The sequence below is a fragment of the Branchiostoma belcheri genome, unplaced genomic scaffold (genome assembly GCF_001625305.1).
Source record: "Branchiostoma belcheri isolate BF01 breed outbred unplaced genomic scaffold, Haploidv18h27 scaffold4, whole genome shotgun sequence".
NCBI classification, from domain to species: Eukaryota; Metazoa; Chordata; class Leptocardii; order Amphioxiformes; family Branchiostomatidae; genus Branchiostoma; species Branchiostoma belcheri.
The window spans coordinates 279,932-302,956 of record NW_017804020.1 but is presented as its reverse complement, the minus strand read 5'-3'; the positions used below and the strand labels follow the sequence as shown (position 1 = coordinate 302,956).

At 39.8% G+C, this 23,025-nt stretch overlaps 1 protein-coding gene across 5 annotated transcripts; it reads left to right on the top strand.

The window, feature by feature from the left end:
* The first annotated feature begins 1,955 nt into the window (after window positions 1–1,955).
* LOC109477445 lies at window positions 1,956–20,770 on the top strand. 5 transcript variants are annotated; one of them, XM_019778721.1, is made up of 11 exons: window positions 1,956–2,144; window positions 12,024–12,418; window positions 12,892–13,000; window positions 13,588–13,763; window positions 14,375–14,446; window positions 15,658–15,765; window positions 16,397–16,607; window positions 17,472–17,615; window positions 19,024–19,182; window positions 19,819–19,933; window positions 20,382–20,770. In XM_019778721.1, exons 2-11 carry the CDS (start codon window positions 12,132–12,134, stop codon window positions 20,480–20,482), a joined length of 1,482 nt encoding a protein of 493 aa, XP_019634280.1. In that variant the 5' UTR covers window positions 1,956–2,144; window positions 12,024–12,131; the 3' UTR covers window positions 20,483–20,770. The 5 variants fall into 5 exon arrangements, with proteins under 5 accessions (XP_019634280.1, XP_019634283.1, XP_019634284.1 ...); XM_019778723.1 differs by lacking the exon at window positions 1,956–2,144 and adding an exon at window positions 8,713–8,838; XM_019778724.1 differs by lacking the exon at window positions 14,375–14,446.
* The last annotated feature ends 2,255 nt before the right edge of the window (window positions 20,771–23,025 follow it).

Genomic DNA, 23,025 nt, shown 5'->3' with positions numbered 1-23,025 from the left:
TAATGGATTTCTGAGGCAATACAATGAAAGAGAAGTTCAATGACGTTGTATGAAAATATTTCACGATTAAGTATGTGGATCCATCCAGAAAAAGATTTACTAAATAGAACGCTACGTTTCTCCGTGGCAGACTGGAATGACTTTAGGCAAACCTCTGGGCAACCCAGATTTAAAACTTTTGATAACACATGTGGAACCTGGTAAGAAAAAAAATACTGGCCTGTGATTGGCCCATCAGGAGAAAATCCTAATCTGCCATTGGCCAGGAAAATGCACTTTCTACGATTGGTCGTCTCTGATGGGGTTTGCTGTAAGGCTTTCCGACAGTTTTGATTGGTCAATGAAGAAGATCCAATCATTGTTGGCGACAAAATAGCGGTCCAGTTTGGCGTCCGGATGAGGACACCATGACGTCAAAGCTAGGCAGATACAATGGAGTTGATTACGTTAATGATCCCTTCACCACAGTAAGTATCTAGGCAGCAAAATTAATAATTATTTTTCCACAGACAGAGATTAGCCTGTGTCTCCTCTCACCAGCTTAAGTTTATCTTAAGGGTCTTTAATAAGTATGCTTAAACAAATCCAAACTTTCCAAACAAAACCCAAACCATAACCCTCCGCAGAAGGGTACCGTACGCATCTCCTTCCCCGAAGGCAATAAAGTTAAACAGGGCTAGTCGCGGCGCATGCGCACGTTACTCTCCAATCAGAGGTTTTAGTTTTGGCTTATTTTTAGTGTGTTTTTAGGCTTTTTTTATCGGGGTTTCTTCTTTTCACTGGAATTTTTCTTTACGTTGGGCTGGGTTGGGTTGGGTTGGCGCAAAAAAAAAAAAGATTTAAAGTGCAAAAAAGAAACCCTAAAAAAAGCCTAAAAACACGCCAAAATAAGACCAAGCCCAACCCTCTGCTTGTATTTTGGAGCGACGTACGCCACCGTAAGCACCTGCTGTAAGCCTCCTGTGCAGGCTCCGGGGCGGGTGGCAATTTTGATACAGCGTTTTGAAGAGTTTTTAGCGCGTTCTTTTAATAGCCGACTATCCTACCGCGGAGAGAAGGTTCCATTCCGTCCACGTGGTCGGCTATTAAAATAACGCGTTAAAAACGCTGTATCAAAATTCCCACCCGCCCCAGAGCCTGCATAGGAGTCTAGCACCTGCTGAACTTTATTGCAAGGAGCCTCGCATGTGGAACTTCAGACGAACATTTGACCTCTGTATCGCTATTCGACACTGTCCACGGACTTAGTCTCTAATCTTTTGATTCTATTGTTGACACTGTTTACAAAACAAAACCAGGCCGCACTCTGGTTCAACTTGAGAGGACTTTTAAGTCAAAACCAAAACATGTACGCACAACTGAGTGAAACCATAGAAGCAAAAGCTATATAGGCAACTGACGAACACATAATACAACGGAGAAGGATTACATGTAACATTTAAATACATGCAGAAGAGAGCATGTAGGCTGGGACTGCATAGACATTGTCATTTTAAACTTTTCAGCTTTGCAGCTATCAAAGGTAACGTTAACGTTACCCAAATCCCCGGCCCCTAAAGTTGAAGTTTTTTTTTTTGCAAGTCGGTTTTCCACTCACTTACTAACCCAACTACATTTCTTTGTTTCGTTTTTTCCCTTTATTTTGTTGTTTTGTTTAATTATCCTTTTCAATTCTTGGAGCGTCATCAGTTAGAAAACTGTAAACCTTCAGAAAATCTTAGATGGATGACGCCACATTGTAACATGTTGTTAATGATACCATGACAAAAAGGGATAGACCAGACAGACGGAACGACAAGAGAAAAGTGTGTCATTCATATTGTAGGATCCATAAAAGCTATGAATACCCTACCCCCTGCCAAGGGTGACGGATAAATATAACATTATATTTGATAAATGTCACCAACTGTTACAGGCAGCAACATTTACCCATCATCCTTTGCGCATGATTTACCAGGACGCATGCGCACAATGCAGACGATAAGTTTCCTCAGAAACGGGAGCCGGTCAGATTTGGGCGCAGTTTTTACCACATTTTTCACGGCTTTGAGACATTTTCTTCCCCCAAAGACCACATGCAGTAAGAACCTGACGTCTCCTTGAGGTAGAAGTCTTATTCTTCAGAAGAAAGCTGAGAGAAACAGGTTTGTGAGATCTTTGTTTATGAATGACCGTGTGTAGAAAGTCAACAAGGCCGCGCACTGGCGGCCTTTTCAGATCGATCTCGTTCATTTTTTTTGCCCTCTGGGATTTTTAGCGGGCAACATTTTACTGCTAAAATAAGAGGTCTGCTGCATTTCCGTCTCAGTTCGATCAAGCACATCGTAGTTGACCGATGAAGAAGTCTACCTCAGTCTATTTTCGGACGAAAAAATCAATTACCAAGGATACAGATAATTAAATTGGACGGTTTGATCTTTGCTGTTTTTGCGGTCTGAGGGTCCAAAACTGGATTTCCGTTCAGCAAAAATTGCTATTAGAATTATAATATCTAACGTTACAAACGTAGACCACAACGCTTCCTGATATCGCTACCAGACCGGCAGAAAATATTCCATGATGACACCGCAACCGCGACACTATAAATATACATTTTCCTCTATAACTCTTGCCCTCCGGGTTTTGCACAATGAAACGTTATTTGTCAATCTGCCAAACGTTGTTTGTAGAACTCTTGTTGCTCTCCAGGAGTGATGACTCTTGTCTACATGGCTACAAAGAAAAATGGAGAGAGCATCACGCCCCTCCCACCCTTGTCCTCAGTCAGTGTGTTGCTGGTCATCAATAAAAGATGTACAGTATGGCTGCAGGGGGAGTTTGGAATACATATGGAAATCATTTGTACCCATAACCATTAAGTGCAATTGTCTTCTGTTTAGACTAAATTTAGAGTGTTAAAACTGTGGAATTATTGTCTATGCTGTGTGAAAAACATTCTTTTTTCTCCTCTTCTGTCTATATAATTATATACATGTACTATATCATATGGGCAATCATGCAAGATCTTTATTCGTATTTAGATACAGATTCATGTACAGATATTGTCACCAAGTGTTAATACCAAGAGAGACAACTGACTCTGAACTGAACCAAGCATAAAACTGAGTACCTAGAGACCAAATCTAGCGACATAATACTAGACTTTAAACAAGGACAACAACAACAACAACAGATATATATTCATGTACAGATACAGATACAGATTTTTCCGAGTATGATGACCGTGTCAGTCCCTATACCTACTAGTAAGTGAGGAGGGTTGACACGATGGCCTTTGCGTCTTCTGTCTAATGTTCTGAATAATGGTACATCCCAAAAGCAACAGTGACTGCCATGGAATAGATAATGCCTGCATGTTGCAATTAGTTCTGAGTGGTGTTTTGTGTAAGGCAGACTCGGGGTAGACGTCAGAGGTCGCTAGGGTGAAAGACAATCAGCGGGATTGCATGCAAAGATTTTGTCATTTGATTAAAAACCCAATACCAATCATAATCTCTTGCCATGTACTGTGTACAAAGGATGTCCTCTACGTAATGTGTGTGTGGAAAACATTATGAGTGGAAATGAAAGCAGAATTTCAATTCTTTGATTGCAAAAGGAAGCAGCATTTCCTGACTGGCAAATTATAAGCTTAGGCCAAACTGTTTTAATAATGTGGTTCTCAGATTTGCCCTCTTGATTTTTTTCTTATTTGAAAAAAATATTCAGGTTCTGAATCAACTCCAAAATGCTTGTATTTTGGCCCCACCAGTTGAAGAAAGTCCTTGTCTTGCTAGTTGTTACTATTTTTCCATCTTTCAGTGCAGTTGTTTCATTAAAATTTCAAAATTCATTGTTTGAATTATAAACCAGCGCAGTATGTTGACTCTTGATGACTCCTAGCATAGCTTTTGGGGGCTATCATAAGATGCCTCGGCCTGTTTTTTTTTCACACTGTTGCATCAAATTTTGGCTGAAATAATCCAAGAACCAACAAAATGAATTGGTATGGCCTTAGGACAGACATGATGTCATCATTATAACCCCCAGTTTCCTTTCCTCTTGGCACCACCAATGAAAGCAAATCTAATGCTACATGTCTGTTTGATAATTTGGCTAGGGGAAGGAGGGACCAATCAATTATTCAGGGATAACTATGATTCAGCCCAACACCTGCCTGTTGTATTGGCTTTTCTTTGTAACATATCGACCTGCTTCCCGTGCTACTTGAAACTGCCACTACTGCAAAGTCTACATGATCCAAGGTTATTCCTTGCGTTATAGCATGAGGCCCCCTACAATCTATTCTGAACATGTATTTGTGATTATTCACTTTGTCAGGCAAATGCTCAATGGGGCAGAGTGCAGACAGTAGGGAAAAGACTATCCCTAATCCAATGAAAAACTGATGATATTACATACATGTATAAAGGATGGGTATATCTGCCCAAATAAGATAGATAAGGCTAGACCTGGTATATTTCCCTAGAGGGAGGGGGCTATGATTATGCCCATGGCTTGAATTCGAAATACAATTTACCAGAAGTAAAACTTCAGTTTGTGCCTTTATGTGTACTTTATCCTTCATCACTTCTTTCTAAGTCACAAAATGCAACCAAGACATGATACAATGTATTTGATACATTACTGTTGTTTGTATGACTTAGTGTTTCGTGCCCCCTGTTGCTATGCCAAAACTATGCTTTTTTATAGGAGCTGGTAAATATTTAAAAAAAATCTGTATAAAACCAAGGTTTTAACTTTAAGCTCCATTATCAGACTGAGAGCTCCGTTATTCTGTTTGTATTAAATATAGAAAAAAAGATTTTATTAGAGCATACCATGACTCATGGACCGGAGGTCAGAGAAACTGTAATTTGCAGCAATATCACAGTTAATTTGATTACTCCTTTCCGCTGCGCATTCTTTTATCGCGAATCAATACATGCAGTATTAATTACAATTATAGCAAATCAGGTTATTGTCTCCCTTGGAATCCAAGGCCACATTTTGTAACCAAATTATCGGCATTATAATGTGGATTCATTGTTGGTATTGTTTGTACCAGTAAGAGAAACTTTGGTAACCTAGTATTCTGTTGTTGGTAGCCCACTGAGTGGTAACATGCTATGGATCAGTGCCTTACGAAAACCCAATCATTCACCTTCTTCTGTGGTCGTGACTGCAATGCTGCTTGTATAAAAACACAGGTATAGGTGTGGTATGTAGGAAATCCTGTATAGAATGTTATGATTATACATGGCATACTGAAAAAACATCATTATCTTGTTATGTTTGCCGTCAATGGAGGCAGTGTGTTGCAGTGGCTATTGTTTGTTTACTCTTCAGAAAAGCTGTGTTTATATTCTCTTTCATTGGGGAGGGTTTAGCCTTTTTTCCCCATCTCAGGTGGTTTTAAGGCATGGCTTTAATGCACGTAAAGCCTTTCATCTGGTCAAATGTCTGATAAAGGGAGTGAATCCCTTTAAGGTATGTGGGTCAATCCAAGTAGGCCTGTGGCAAAAGAGGATACAACTCACATAAATACCCTCTCTACGCTCCCTTTATTTGGACAGCTTGACCCAACTTTCTCTGGACAAAAACGGCCAGTTGTTCAAAAACTCTTGTGGTGTTTTAGTGCCTCAGAGGTCTGTGTTTGACATATCGTGTGACATGAAAGTTTATTCAGCTAGCAAGCTTTAATTAAGATTTCTAGATACTTTATAGGATTCAATAGCTGCCAGGTATGTATGGTTAAAAAATTTTGCCCTGGTTCATATAGTATGGTGTGGTCTGTGCAAGAAAATTGAGATTTGCAACAATTGAAACCCCTACAGGATAGTATGTTGACACAGACTTTGTGACTTCGGCATACACTCTCCATGTGGTCTATACACTGGCCACTGGCCGCGTTGGCAGACGTAGACACGTTCCGACAGTTTTGGCAACCGCCGCTGACAAAACTCAATGTGTACAGATCAACCATGACGCTGTTTTAGTGTGGTTGAATCTCACTCCAAGCCTTAACAAACAGATTATGGTATAAGATGTTTTGCCTGAATACCAACTTTTCATGGTGGCCAGTCTAAAAGAAACGCTTGATGAAATGTTTTGAATTGGCAGCTTATGTTTTTAGGTTAGTAATCATATCTTGTTTTATAAAATCATCATCATAAAATTCAGTACCGGTACTGTACCTGTATAGAGTTATACTAATTATATGCTTCTTTGTGACCTAAAATAGGGAAATAGCTGGTCTTCTTTAAAGACCAACTTTACCAAAACATAATGAGGCACCTGTTTGCAGTTCATTCATCAAGGTCTAGTTGTTTACAGCTTCGCCTATTGTAATATAATCTTCTAAAAGTATTTTGTTAGTCATTGTTATATGCTCTGATACAGAAACGGTATTGACATTGTCACCATAGACCCGTATCGGGGACTTGTTTGTCTGCCATGGAGACAGGGTCACCCACGACCATGTTTGAAGGTTCCATGTTGGAGGATGTAAGTGTGTTTGTATAGAAAATAACCCTAGCTCTGGGGACCAGAGGATACTCAGCATGGGTCAAGGTGCTTACAGTGCTGCACTGTAAGGTATGGACAATACACATACTGGATTTTGCTTGATGATTTGCGACTGAGCTGATTTAAGCTAGGCCTTTTTTAAGGTGCTGTGACTCCTGTCCAAAGGGTTAAGATGCATTTCATTGTTCCAAACAAAAGCTTATGGCATAGCAGGGTTACCCAATTTGTTAAATTGCGGGGCCTCCTGGTAGAGCTAGCTAAAAAATCAATACAACATGTCGTCTGAAGAAGACCACTTGTACTAAGTACACAGCGGAGGAATTCTGTTTAGTGATGGAGGAAGAAAGACATTCTAAGAATGTAGCTCTGTTTAACAATTCCTTCTAGAGTGTTTGGTGCCTCCTTAGATTTTTTTAGTCCAACAGTTTGATGGCTTAAACTCTCAATGTTTTTCTCAACATTCAGTCATACGTGTGGCTGACAATTAGATTTGAGTAAGGTTGACTAATTCAAGGTGGAAATCTTCAATTAGTTGCGCTAACTTATTTTGGCATAGCTAACGTAATAAGCAGGTAGCCATGTGAAGTGTTCAAGTTGTTTTATGTTTATCTAGCCAACAGCACATATGATTGGTCTAAAAGTCCACATTTACATAAACTAATTAGCAATTTCATGCTGTCATCACTCATACTGTTTAGGCTGTTGAACATATAAGGACCATAATTTTGTTGTTGTGAGTATTATACTCTCTGTACTTTTGCGAGTAATATCCTTTCTGTACTTGAATGATATGAAAGTTCTTTCACCTGGCATAAGTGTGCTAAGGCTATGAGCTATATACAAATATGGACAAGAATGTGTTCAAAATAACTCACGGTCACATGCGCATACCCTCTGAACAATATCTTATTCCTGCACAGCGGCGCACCAGAGGTAGCCACGCCTTTAAATACAATATTATCCCTGCAACGAAAGACTGTTTCAAATTCTCATTTTTCCCACGCTCGATACGAGAGTGGAACAGTTTACCTGCCGAGGCCATACAGGCACAATCTGTGGAGGCCTTTCGGGCCTCTCTACCGTAAGGTCCACGCACCTCCCCCCCCCCTCAGTGATACCCCTCACGGGGTTGTTAGAGGAACCAAAAAGAAGAAGAAAAAAGAAGAAGAATGTTCGACTGGGCCAAGAGCAATTGATGTTTTCCAAAATACCAGAAGCATGTGAAGTTGTGAACAGCTGTTGGTGGTACAAAGCGTTGCTATGCACAGAGGAAAACCAATTAAGCATAACTGGACGATAGCTGTGTTGCTATTAGAGGTAGTCATACAGTAAGGCTTTTTATCAAATCTTGCCACAATATATTGTGCCTGCCATTTGATAGGATGGTGTATTTTGGACTTACTATCAGTTGTAGGTTATTCCCAGCGGTAGTTCAGAGTTCGTGTATACACTGGTACATGTAGGTCATAACAAGTACTAAATGTGTACTGCTGTGCTGATGAAGGAAACTAAGTTCAACATTTAATAGATCTATTACCATAGTATATATACTGTACTAATTATAGTAGAGATATCACACATTGGTAGACGTCCTTGTTACAAGACCTTGACCTTCATCTATGTAGGACATGAAGAAAAACTTGTTCTAGATTTAGGGAATCAATTATAGGGAAATCGTGGTACATTTGTTTGCCTTGTCCTCAAGTCCCTAAACATAATATGTGCTGTAATGAGAAAAGTGAGGTTATTTGATAAGTTTTGTCATATATCACAAAATTCTGACTGGAATATGATTTTATTGAGGGTTATGAAGGCAAACTGAGCAAACTTTTACTCCGATAGTGTAAATTTGCCCTTAATTGCTTCTCAGTGATTTACTGCAGTCTATTATATTCTAATGTACTGTGAGAAGTCCATAAAACAATCTGCATTTTATAGACCTCCTGTTGAGGTATTGTGTCTTTGCATAGCTTCATGCAGGCAATACCAGACCAGCCTAAATAGTTTTCCATGTGTGTTGTCACCTAAATGATTATTGATCCCTCCAACAGGTAGTAGGGAGGTCATTTGTAACAAGAACAATGCAAATCTTGTGTGCCCATTCCTTCGGTGTCCTGACACACACACAGCAACCACCGTAACACAGTCTGCTTGTGATCGTTTACTAGGTTTATGAGGGGAAATGTAAACTTAGGAATAGTTTATCGGTTCCATGTCGCTGGTCGTACACCAATCGGGTCATGCATTGTGTTTGAGTCTGGTCGTCAACCAAGCGAAACCACTCTTTGTAAGCAGTCGGACACCCTACGCCGTGGATGGCGACTTATGTTTGTGCATATAATATTAACTTAAGGCTTTTGTACGTGCTAAGGTACGTTGGTTATGAAAGGGCGTGCAGTGTGTTTGTTTGGTCGTGCTTTGTGTTGATCACGTATGTACCCGCGTCCTAGACAGACGCGGGAAGAAAAACACAGTACACACTAGTGTGCCTGCACATTCACTCTTACCTCTCGGAAGTCACACTGTGTGAGTTTGTTAGGGGATGAGCCTTGTGCAATTGTAAGGGGGGCATTTCTCTTGAAGTGGTTCGTGACATGTACATTGTTAGTTGCTACAGTACAGAGGAAGTGTTGAGAACTTGTTTGGCAAATCTAATCATATATTTTTTCATACCTACATTGTATTGTGTTGTTTGCAATTAAAAGTGAGGCAATTTTACCGAAGAATGTCTAGAGGTCCTCCTACCTAGCAACAAATAACGCTGTCCCTAAGCCTTGATCTTTACCCCCACTTTGCTTTCTTTCTTTAATTCCACATGTCGTAACCTTCATCAATCAGTTGTGGTCTATATCCCCATGGATATACCACATTGGGCATGTTTGTTACAGATTGCCTTTTAGCCCAGCACGTACTAGTGTGTTTGTAAGGTACACATGGGTCGCTCGTTTGTTCAAAGCTACAATATACCAAGTGTAAAATCTTTGTGCTCGAAATTCCGCCAAGGCTTTGGAACCGTTTAAGACTAAAAGAAGGCAGGTCTTGTCGGTTATGGTCTTTCTTGTATGTTAGTGTTCAACTGTAGATATTTCCCAATTGGTTGTGTTAGAGACCATCCACAAAAAAATGAAACAGCAGATCTGGTTGGTATTTAGAATTTTATTGACTATTTTAAACAACAAAGTTACCAGGACAGTAGATATATATGCAGGAAGGTCTTAATTGGTCGACTTAAGTTTGTCATTGTCTTCGTGTTCTTCTCTATGTGTAACTAGAGAAAATTTACTATATATATTCAAGTGAAAAACATAAGCTTTTTTGGTGAGTGATTGCTACAGCTAGTACTTCCATAAGAACAATTCTTATTCAGAAATTTTACATGTACAGTGTATTTTTAATCATGAAGAAAAGGCAGAAAACGTAAGTCTATTTTGGTTTAAAAAACACACCAAAAAACAGGTTTATCTAAACATAGGTAGTCTTGTGTCCCAGATGAGCTGTTCTTTTGTTTCTCAGAATCTCCTGAATCTGTTCATCCCTCCAGGCTGTGTCTTATCAACATAACGCACTACTTAAGATGTCAACAATGATCCGACTTGTACCTGGATAACACAAATCACATTGTAGGGAGTAGAGTGTGTCATTGTTACATTCTCTTGTAACCAAAGTGTAGGAAAATGGATATTCATGCTTATATGAAAGTTTCTTAAGCAGGCATTAGAATTTAGATGATCGGAAGTAATTTTGGGCAGGATATTTTGAAATTCATCTTGCCAGCACCAGATTGTCTGACCGTAAATAATATGTAGCTTTATGGTATTAAAATAGGCACGGAATAGTCCTCTCCTGTTTGTATACATTTATAGGATTATGGTCATAGGTATCACATATCTGACATATAGTGACATATATATAGTGACATATGTCAACAATAACATTCCATAGGAATGTGTTAAAAATTTATACCTGTATCATAATGACGAGATTAAGGCAATTACTGCTAGCAATGATATTGTATCATGTATTATTCTGCAAAGCAATATTATTGCGGTTACTATGGTACAAAAATATGAGGCCAACAAAAGTGCCTTGAGGTGATTCACATGTGGTCATTAGTTATACTTCAAGGATGTGGAACCTGTCATGGATTACACAGTCGACTTGTTACATTGTGAGGACCTGAAAGCAGTAACTGTAAATCACTTTATGTTCGCAGTAGCAAAAGTTTGTGGTATGAGAAAAATGGACGTGTTCACGGAACTATACCTTTGCAGTGGTGGCAGGTGCAGCAAAAAGAAATTCGGCAAATTATTTGTTCACTGTAATGATAACTTCGCGGTACAGAAGCGAAAACCAGGAATATAAAACTACTGCAAAAAAATCGTGAATTACAGTAATATGCCATCTATAATTCAGTAATCATCATGACGCCAGAGCTTTGCATAAGATTGACAAACCGGCAATGTGAAGACATTGTCAGATTCAACGTTTTAGAGATAGGTTTGGACTTCTTTGCTGTGCACTTACAGTCTGAGAAAAGATGCATGTAAGGTACTAACATTAATTTTATTTTGGGATAGATGTTATAAATGTCGCCTGATGTCGGCTTTGTATTGATGTGTGCAATCAATTCATTGCTTGGGGAAAAGCTACACGTACATGTACATGTACAAATTTACTAGTACTGGGGTATTATGTCCAACTGGAAATGTCTATGTGGTTGTAGTCTGATAATAATTAATATGGTTATTTGTTTGTACTAGGGAATGTGGATAATTACAAACACTAGAATACAGGATTGGTAATGTTGACTGGGCATGGGCACCTACTACCAGCTTGTTTTCCCTGGATCCTACCATTCATAGTATAGGGCATAAACCTGTACATGTACAACTGTATGTGCTAGAATGTTTGTTGTCTAGTCCTGTGCCTCTTGTGTTTTTCTTCTCATAACCTGTCCAGAAATCAGGTTATATTGGTCTTACTGGTATTGTGAATGAAACTGCTTAGCAGCTGTCTTTTTGACTTGGCTCAGCAACCTTATTCTAATATTTCATGCCAGTATATGTGGATAGATGAACTTTATTGTCTAGGACTTGCCCCCATGGATTGGGTATGGCCCCTTTCTATATTGCCTAAGAATACCCCCCCATACTATGATTATACTATGAACTTTTGAATTACATTGTACAAGTATAGAAACTACAGACAATGCCACGTTGGTAACTGACCTTATGTTTTCTAAAGAGGGATTGCATGTGGTATTTTGTGCTTTGAACTGCCCTTAATAATGTAGCACACATGTACGTGTAGGTATTGTAATGCCTTCAAATCCTCTTTCTGGGATATATTATATATATGGGGTAGTCAATGAATAGCATGATAGCAAAATATTTAAGCTTATTAGATGATATTAATGATTTGTAAAGCTAAATATTATGGATAAATTATTGATAGATGATAATTGTTAGTAACAACAAGAAGTTTTAACCCATGTTTTCTCTTTGTGTTGCACTCAGGATATGAGGCAATGCTGAAATCTCTGAAATAGGAGGTGTTGACGTGATTGCCGGGATACGGGATTGCCGCGAATGGAATGATCCGCTGCCGCGGCGATAGTCTGAACCATGACAGACGTGGAAAAGGACGTCGGAGATGCCAACAACAACAACAAACACGAGAAAATCGTGGAGAAAGCTCTGTCCAGTGGCAGTGACAGCTCCAGCCCTACAGTCCTATCCACGATGTGCTACAGACTTGAACACAATGACTTGCCATGTGACTGTAAAGAGAACTTTGAGATGATGTCTCAGACACAGCTGCTGCTATTGGCTGAGGAGGAACAGAAGAGTGAAGACGCTGCCGTGTTACAGGCATGGACAGGGAGTGCCGTCACCAGTCCCATCACTAAAAAGTAGGTCTAGACGCTCCACGATTGTATCTGTCTTTAACCATTTTACTGGGAACAAATTGATCTTTTTGTCTAGACCCATCAATTTGTTGTATCTTTCTGTCAGTGTGCCAGACATTCTCTCTCAATAATTCAACCCACATAGAGGAATGGCATTAATGAAGATTTTAATCAATGATTGTTAGGTTTAACTTCACAGAAGGAAAACATATTGATTTGCTCTGTTTCTCCTCCAATTCCAAACAAATAAGGTCAATGACCTGGACCAGATGGCTCTCACCATAGTAACTGGTGCTGTAGCAGACATCCTGTGGTGTTGAATTACATTATGTAACAAGTGGCAGGACAGAGTTGGAGGGGCTGGTCATCATATTTATGAATGTGTTTGAGTCAGAATAAGCAGAGCAGTATTTGTGATATGTTAAAAATATGCATTTTGCTTTCCAAATGTCACCTTTCTATCTCCCCTCTTCCAGTAGCCATAAAGAAGATAGAATACTGCAGGTAGACCGAGACAGAGACCTGTGTATGTCAGAAGTCTTCAAGTACCTGTACCTAGGGAGGGATGAGGGAAAGCATAACAAGGTGAGGATGCATTCTTACTTCATAATCATGCCTTCACATGTAATGATGTATCATTCGTATGTATTATTATTCCAATATTACAGGAGATTTCCTCAGTTAAAATTGTGCAATAGTAAGAAATACTGTAAATTGCTTTATGTTTGCTGTAGCAAAGTTTGCGGTCTGACAAAAATTAACATTTTAGTGGAACTGTATAAAAGTGTACGTTCGCGGTGGCGGCAGGTACAGGAAAGGAAAGTCTGCGAATCATCTATTATATGTTATTTGCTACAGTGAATGTTAGTGCCTATGAAGTATATTAAAAGAAATAATGACAATGGTTCATGAACAGTTTTTAGTATGATCCATTCCTAAATTCTGTTTAAAGTTAAAACTTTTGATCCAACACAAAAAAAGTTCTCTGAGAGCTTTCGACCAGTCACCCTGGTCTTCCTCAGTAGACTGACCCAGTGAGGCTTGTCACGTGGCTTCTTTGAAATTCTGAGTGGTGCGGGATTTGTCGGGTGCAGGAAAATTATACCAGTGCAGGTATGCGGAAGAAAGTACAGTTTTTCGAGCCCTGTCTCTGCTTTTTTCCCCCACCACAGAACATTCCAGGCTGGGACATGTGCAAGGCCTCCCACAAGGAGGGCATCCACTTCTACCAGACCTATCCCAAACCCACGGGGAAGCCGTCACGGTGCAGCAGCGCCCCCTACTCCAGAAGTAACGAGGACAATGGCAGCAATAAGAGGACTCCACGCAGTGCAGGGACACGAGACAGGTATTTATGTCGTAGCTGGGCTGCGATAACGGTCAATATGGGTTTTGCCGGCCTGTGTGATAACTCTCCATATCACACAGGGTTCTAATGTTTATCATGTGGGCTTCCAAAGGTTCCATCAAATAATTCGTTTGGTGTAACAAGTCGTTTGGTGTAACACAGCCAGCTGCTGCTGCGTCACGTGACTGCGAAGCTGATGTGTTATGCCAAAAGGCGGTTATACCAGATATACAAATTCATACAACAATTGCTGTTTGTTGTAGAAGACAAGTTTGAAAACCACGCCACCTGTAAAGGTATTGCTCACACTGTGTATTTAGAAGCTGTAAGCTAGGCCTCTGTAAACTTCAAAAAGATTGCTTTGTATGCAAAAAGAATTATAGCTTGTGCACTGGGCAACCTAGCATATCTAATAAGTTTCGCATAGAAACATTACTTGTGCAGTGTGTGTGTGAGAGTGGGCATTTCGAACCCTGCATGTACATATTAAGAGAGAGAGAATATAGGAACATATGCTGATTGATGTTGAACTTCCTCCTGATATGGTGGTCCATGAAGAATTATGGATGTTGAAAAAGAATCTAGCCTTGTTCCCGCTTGCATACATGTAGGAGAAGAGTGCAGTCTGCTAGTGTGGCTCTGTCGCTACGGTCTGGGACTCCTGTGCAACGTCGTAATTACAAGTAATGACTACAGTATGTTCTTGTGGTGTCCACTGTTGGTTGGGAAGTACTCACATGTCCATGTATGTCAACAGAGGTGGTTAGAAGTAGCAGATTAAGGGAGAAGAACTATGATTGTATAGATTGGTGTAAGATATGTAATGAATAACTGGAATCTACATGTACTAATATAGCAGGTGCAGAATACATGTACATTAAGTCTTGAATATATTAACTGGTGATAAACTTAAATATGAAGCTAGAATATAGAAATACAGAAATATAAACTATTGGTGCTGGAAAACGGTGTACATGTATGTCAAAAATGTCTCTAATTCTTATTCCTATTTGTACTTACATGATAGGAGAATTAATGTGATATTTTACACTAACACACAGGTAGATTTTTTTAAAGACCATTTCATAACATACATGTATGTGGAAACTCACTGAAGGTAATGTGTAACCATGATATAACTGTGTAACCATGGTGTAACCGTGTAACCATGGTGTAGCTGTGTAACCATGGTGTAACTGATGTCCTCTGTCACCTTGTCTTATATTCATGTACAGTCAAACTTGTACAAGTGACCAGCTCTACATACATGTATGGACCACTAGTCTTGGCCCACATGTACATGTATAGCATTACCGTCTATAGTGACCACCTGTCCACATAGACTAGTCTCTATCGGTCCCCTGAGCAGTCTTCTTGAGCAATGTTGACTGTACATTATAGATTGTATCACTTGAAATACAGGTAAAGGTTCATGTATCAATGCCATACTGACTAAACTTTATGGATGACATCCTCTGAAGACCCCCAAACTAGTGGGTGCAGGCAAATAAAAAAAAAATATACTGCTATACCACAGGAATACAACGCTGGTATTGTGAATTTGTGGTAGTACGTAGCGACTTTTAAGACAAGCCTTCACATGCTGGCCTTTTGCAGCATTCATGATTCAGCACTGTACTGAGTTCTTGAGTTCTGTGGAGTTTCGTGGCCTGGGTGCCATCCTCCGTAGTTACCGCCGGCTCCCTATTGTCGCTAGCTACCATGGACTGCGGAGGATGGCACCCGGTGTACATGGTGATTTCTTTATTGAGAACAGGAAAAAATCAATGCTTGCACGGATGTCATTCATAAAATTAAATCAATGTGGCCTAACAGAAAAAAAGTGGCAAAATATTTCAGTTATTAACTGTTTTGTCTTTCCCTGTGTGCACAGTGAGAGAAGACCTCCGTCCAGGGAGGCTTTGGTGCTGGACACAACCTCCCCCATCCCCTACGACTTCAGGTATTACCAGCAGTCTCAGCAGTATGTGGAACAGTACAGGTGGGTTTCAATCAATCAATCAATAGCCTTTATTTATACTGGAAATGCCCTGTTGGCCTTAGCCGCTCTTCCCAGAGGTCCAGTTGAATTTCAAATACTTGAAGATATTTTCCCTGCACTTCCAGACATGGATAGTTACCAGTATGGCAAATAACAAAGGATAAACTGCCTGCAGTATCCAAAATGGCCAAAAGGGGGCATTGTTGTATCATACATAATAGTGATTGAAGAGCCCCATAGTGACAGAGAAAAGTACTGCATAGGCCAGAGATACATGTAACTCCATGTAAATTCATGTGAAGACATAGAGGATGGAGTGAAGAATGCTAACCAACTGATGCTTACATTTTAAGGATTTTCATCCAGAAAATAAAATAGCTATCATAATAATATGATTTTCAATGACCATACATGTAATCTTGAAAGTTCGTCTGTGTTGGTAGATATCATTATATAGGAGGTTCAAACTGTAATTTCCGACACAAAATTGGACTGTTCGGTTACTTTTTTCTAACACAAAAATTGGAGTTGTTCGCTTGAAAATTTGGGTTTCACAGTTTAAACCTCCTACATAATGACCATCCATGTAGTTTCAGACTTTTCAATGTCTTTGTATATGTCGTTCCAACAGAGAGGATTATACCTACACGAGATTGAGACATGCAGTTGCAGTCAGATCTGCTAGAGGGCAGCGAGGCGGCAGCCTGGCCAGACCCCTGGCCTGGTACACCCCCAACAGGACCTACGCCTTCAACCTGGACCAAGATGCAGTCAAACTGGGCAACAACATCAGCAGGCCAACACCTACCAGCAACTTGGCAGAGAAGAAAAACAACAATTTGGTGAGACCCTTTGAAAAATATCTTAATGAGAAGTTTATTGCAAATTCATGCCCGGAGGCTAATTGCAAATTACAAACACAAAAGAACATTGAAACAGAGTATAAAATAACTAAAGTCTACATGACGAAAGGTAGCTGTCTAGAACTATAACTATGTCTAAAACTATGTCTGAAGGGTTTGTCTTCTCTTTAAACCATGGAAGACGTAATGTCCCACCTTTTCCAAAATTTGTGGGTTTGGGGAAGTTAAAAGAAGAATAGTTAATAACTCCCAATGCAACCATTATGGTTACTATGTCAGGGCTTGAAATTCATTTTTGGGAATAGGTGCACTGGTGCACCCAACCTAAAAAATTAAGTGCACAAAATATTTTTGGGGTGCACCATATAAAACAAAACCTAATTACAGGTCTTACTGCTCCTCTTCTGAGCTTGAATCTGAAATGGGAGGTAACTTCAAAATCTTACACAAGAACTACAACAAAGATTTTATTATTTTTCTTACACTTAGAGGCCAAGAATATCCTGCATACTATTATTTAATATTATTTTATAACAATTAACAGTGAATCACAGAAAAAGGGTATACATACCCCCATACAATGCAAATATGGGGTCATGTGTTTGTCTCAGAACCAAGAGGTCCTGGGTTTGAACCCTGCCATGCCACCGTTCTTAACCCTTGGGAAAGGCACTTTAACACGGCTTTCCTTACTGAACTTCAGTGAAACTGAGTATTGTATTGTCCTCTGTGTTGGTGTTGGCATTAAAATAAGTTGGGAAAACTTGAGTTTTGGAATAAAAAAACTATGGTGATGGCATGAGTTTACATAAATGCATGTGTTGTTCTATTTTGTTGGTGAAGGACTCTGATGAAGAGACGTCATCATTCTACCATCAGTACAGACTGAATCAGAACTTTACCTCCAGACAGCTCCCCGAACTGGACACAAACACCAACAGTCACTCAAACACAGCAAGAGGAACCAGTCATGTTTCCTTAATACTGGTAATCTGCTGCACTAGAAAGGCCTAACTGATTTCTTTATTCCAGTGTTCACAAAAAAACATTCTCGTCAAAATCAAATTTCTTCTGTCGATGAAGCTTAGAGTTAGACATCCCAGTATCCAATGAGATAACAAGGATCTTGTTACTCAAGCAACACCTATCCAGTTGCTTGAGTAACAATTTCCTTGTGCAAATTTCTATTGAATCTATGAATAAAATTGTAACAGGTCTACAAAAGTGTTACAATTACAAGATATATCAGTAACAAAGGCTTAAAAATTGTCCCATTCTATCAATTAATTCATGCAAACTTTTTTTGCACTTTAGTATCCAACTGATTCAAGTTAAAGATTAAAGTTTGAATCATTGTTACATGTGAATCACAGTTTATGCTTAAAGTCAGAGATGAGTCAGTCTGGCCTGCTGAAATGGTTTGCAGTGCTCCTCTTTCAGAAAACACTAAGTATATTAATCAATAATCACATCCACTTCCCACAGTATATGCTGCACCCCTTGTCTCATCTTTCTCCTTTCCAACAGAAAAATTTCTCCTCTACACTGACAGACCTTTCTAGTTGCTTTTACAGATTAGCAGAAAAAGTGGAGTTTTTTTGTCTGTCCAGTTTCATGTGTGTGGGTGGTGTGGTGACTGCATTTTAAAGCAATTAACACTAATGATAAAAAAGCCTAAGCTTTTCAAAAGCACCATTGCCTTTTATTGGCAATAGGTAATATGAGTGTGGAAACTTGTTCTTTTTACTTACACAGTTACAGTAGTCTTTTTGCCTATAGGAAAATTCGTATCTACCTGTGATGTCTCTTCTAAGGGTTCTTGATTGAAGGTTTCAACAACTGCTGCTTTTGAATAACTCTCCTCTTCCAGAACTGTTATGCCTGTAGTAGTAGAACTGTTCTTTAGGCCACACCAGTTTAATTTTTTAGGAAGAAAAGAACTTTCTTCAACTTTCTTCTTTCAGCATTTTCAAGTTGAGTCAGAACTTTTTTTTTTTCAAATTTGCAAAACTGATGTGGCCTTACCTTAGTACAAATTTCTTGAATACTCTGGACAAGTAGGATCTAGGGATTTTCTTCTTACACAACTGGTAATGTTTCTCACCTGCTTACGTTTTGATGTCTATTAGACACCTTCCTCAGAGCTTCTGACTGGAGTACTGTATCTTGACGCTATATGTAGCCGATGTAGTTGGCACTTTTGCGGCGAGAACACAATCACAGATATCCCCCGTCATCCCGGTTCATCGCTGGAGTTGACTTGAGATTTTGTTCTCGACGCAAAAGTGCCAAGAAAATCCCTATATCCTATGTCCTACCAACCTGATGAAATTATTTTCGGACTCTGAAGAAGTGTCTTAAAATGAAGTGCCAATGGTAACCATTGTGTCCGCAGAGTCGTAGCCAGGAAGCTCTACCAGCCGGTTCAGACACGTACAGACTGGCCCAGTCCAGCCGGCCCAGAAGCCGCAGTAAGAGTCCCCACCCCAGGAAGAAGCGAGAGGCCCGCAGCATGATGAAACAGACCCTGGGCGCAGGGTACTACCCGGCTCAGGTAGTTAACAACTTTTAACAACATAGTTGTAAAGTTCAAGCTTTGTTCCAACACAAGAAAGGAACTCGTCAACCTTTTTCAGATGAGTGATGTACTTGCTGAATCTCTGCAAGTCGGAAGCGCGATGACGTCAGGAGTGCATCAAATGTGCAAATTTGAACAACTTTTAATTGATGTTATGACAGTTATTGGTACATAGGTAGCACTTTGTAAATTATCCTTGAATGCAATTGTTTTGTAAAATTTTTATTGTTGAATAAATAGTATATTTTACTGTCGCTTACTAAATGATGGCAACTATTAATGCATACGGGGTAATCATTTTACAGACTGATACTCTTGTAAATAGCCTCGCAATTCAGCCTTCTAAAATGGCTGCCAGGAGGCATGTACTCGTGTGTCTTTTTGCTGACCTGAAGTATTAAACCAATCTACTACTACTACTACTACTACTACTACTACTACTACTACATTTGTACTACTACTACTACATGTAACTCCAACTATTACTACTACTACTACAGTAACAACAACTACTACTACTACTACTACTACTACTACTACAACTACATGTACTACTACTTTTACTACTACTACTTACTACAACTACTACTTACTACTCTTATTACTACACAGATGAAGTGTCTGCCCGACCGTACCTCCCCGTCAATCCCCAGCCGTCGACAACAGGAGAGGATGAACAACAACCGCCCGCATCAACATCAGCAGCTGTCAGATACCAAACTCTCAGGTAAGGAAGTCACTTCATGTGTTCAAGACGCAGCATTGGGTGGGTTAGTGAGCTTTCGACTATGAAACGGTGAGACCCAGGTTTGATCCCGAGTTGTAATTGGATTAACTGGCAGCAGAAATCAAGAAGTGGAAGATAGATTTGCAAGATTTGACGTTCCGTAACATAAGAAGAGTGTAGTTATGGTCCAAACGTCTTTGTTCATTGAATAATATTTATCACATTTGACTATTTTCAGGAACTGTTCCATTTCAGACTTACTGATGTCATATGGTCTTTAATCATGTCTATAGACTATAACAGTGCATTCTGCACTATGATTTATAGGTGCTTTAAAATTATTGAATTATAATGGATCACCTGAAACTGAAAAGAAATCCAACAGGGTGACCAATGATCTGTGAGTGCCATCAGGTTATAACTCACCTCCTTGGTCATATTCCCTCAGACGCTGACTCCAAGATGAGTCCTGTCCTGATCAGAGGAATCCGTCCACCCACCATGACCGCCCGCGTGTCCACTCCCGTCCAAGGCAAGGCCAACAGCTAAGAACTACAACAACCCTCCAGCAGGACTGGTGCCGTGGCTTCTCCAACCATGTTTGTTGCTTGCCACTGATGTGTTAGAAAATATACTCCATAATGCACAAGAAGCCATTTTATATTGCAGAGACAAGCCACGGAGGCATTTGTTGCTTTTGCTGACCTGTTCAAAAGAAGTACAGTTAAACTTGTCCAAGACGACCACCCATAGGAGGCAAAGTGGTCTGCTTAGACAATTGGTCATCTTATACAAAAAGCATTGTGGCAAGACAGAGAACAAGAAAGAAAACTGTAGCAAAACTTCCACCCATTTTACAATGGATGGCCCCAATGACCCAAAGTGACCCAGCCGGCACCATTTCGCAAAGACTGTTATGCTGTCAAAATCAATGGCAAACTGTCCGATTCCTTAACGATTTCTCGCTAGTTATCATCAAAAAACGTTTTCCGACACACGCTTCAAAATGACACGGTCGTCATAGGCAGATATTGGCCCATGTGTGGGCCCAAATAATATAGTGCCGGTTGGACAATGCTTACGTCTATGGGAAAAAATATTAGGACTGAGATATAGCGGTCATTAAGGCCAGATGGCCAGCTTACAGAAGTGGTCACTTGGGCAAGTTTGACTGTGCAACCAAACTAAACATCCCTTTCTCTCATTCGAAGACAAATAATTTATTGATATAGGTATGAAACATCGGTGAACCAAATTCTTCTCAACAGTTTTCACGGAGCACAAGTTAGAGTTTAGTTGTCCAATTCTCTCTTCTCAGGATAGTCTTCTCCCATTGGAAGATACATCGAGATATATATATATAGCCAGATTTTGTTTTCAGTGTTTTCAACAGAGCCTATGTTTCTAACTATTTTGTACATTTTTGTTAGTTACCGGTATCTTATTTTGCACCCTCCCACACACATTTTCAGTACATGTATATAAAGCTAAGGTGCTCATTTGTTTAACTCATTTCTATTTTTCTAAAAACCCCTGATGGAATACGTTAGTCACAGATATCTTTTTTTCTTCTTTATTTTTGCAGGCTGTTTTTTTTTTCTATTATGTTAAATGATCCATGCACCTAACACCTGTTCATGTCCTCAGACCTTGTACGCAAAAATCAGAAATTGGATATTTTTTTCTTCTTTTTCTTTTCCAGTCAAATCTAGAAATTAGACATGTGATTCTTGCATTTTCAGGCCCATTCATTGTACAGAAAACATTTGTGTCTAAATCTGCATCTCCAAATTCACAACAGGCTACCTTGTACCAATAATAATATACCAAAGCTGTTCCCTACAATTACTTGTTGATACAAATGAGATACTGTAGATAAATGTCGCTCCTCTTCAGACTTGGGCCATTGCCAAGTGTTTGTGGTGATCCAATCAGTGAGTCATGCCACTGCTGGCTGCCATTGCAAATGAGGTGTGATGTATAACTTCATTACTGGCTGGTCCTACATCCTGTGTAGACTTCCTGCACCCGTCAGTGAGAACCCTGAGGGGGTAGTTGGCCAGGGGGAAAAATACTTTGATGTCAGGACTTGACATCTTAGCCTGGTAGCCAGCGACATTAGAGAGCAGGCAAAAACTACGGAGAATGGCACCGGAGAAAGGCTATTGACTTCTCACATTTGAGTAAAGGAAAAAAATTCAGTACAGCCGTCTTTTTTGAGGGCTTCTCAGACATTTTCCTCAAACAGTTTGGCGTACGATTTTCTGAAGCTTTGTCTTATTTTCCCTCTTGTCAGGAATGTCTGGACCATTGTTCATAAAGTACTAGACTATATAGTGCAGGTGGGACTAATTCAATACCTTGTTGAAGCGCCCCCTATGGGTCCACGACTGTATTGCACCGACAGGTGCAGGACTTAGGCATAAAACCACAATCAGCATAGTCTAGACAAAAGGCAGACAGAACTGTGCACCAAAATCCCAAATCTCATTTCAAAACATCTTATCTTACTGTTTCTGTGCTTTCAATCAATATATTCTGGAAGGGACAGCTTGTAGATTGTAAATTTATAGTTAGACATGTAAACAACAGGGTATCATCACTGTAGCTGCATTGACCATTGAAAAGTTATTGATTCACAACCACTTGTTTTACAAGAGCTGGCATTTCGATGGCTGTCTGTCGTCTTCATCAGGGCAATTATGACTGGTTCACCGTGCACTGAAGCTTGGTGTGCATTACTGCTAACAATGTGGTCTCAAACATTGACTTCTAGCTTCAGTGCACAGTAAACCAGTCCTAATTTTCTTGATGAAGATGACAGACGGTCATCGAACCGTCAGCTCTTGTAAAAAAGAAAGGCAGTGAATAAAGAATTTTGCTATTCGGTCATTTGCCAACCTGATGAAATTATTCACAGTGATGACCATTGCATCAACACCTCACCACTTTACAGGGTGACGTCACCCCCCTCCCCTCCACTCCAATGCTATTCCATTGGGGAGTCCTAAAAACCTGCAGTAGCTGCTTGATAAAATGTACATAGAAGCAACTCCATCTTTTTACAGAAAGAACATAAACCTTACATTGCT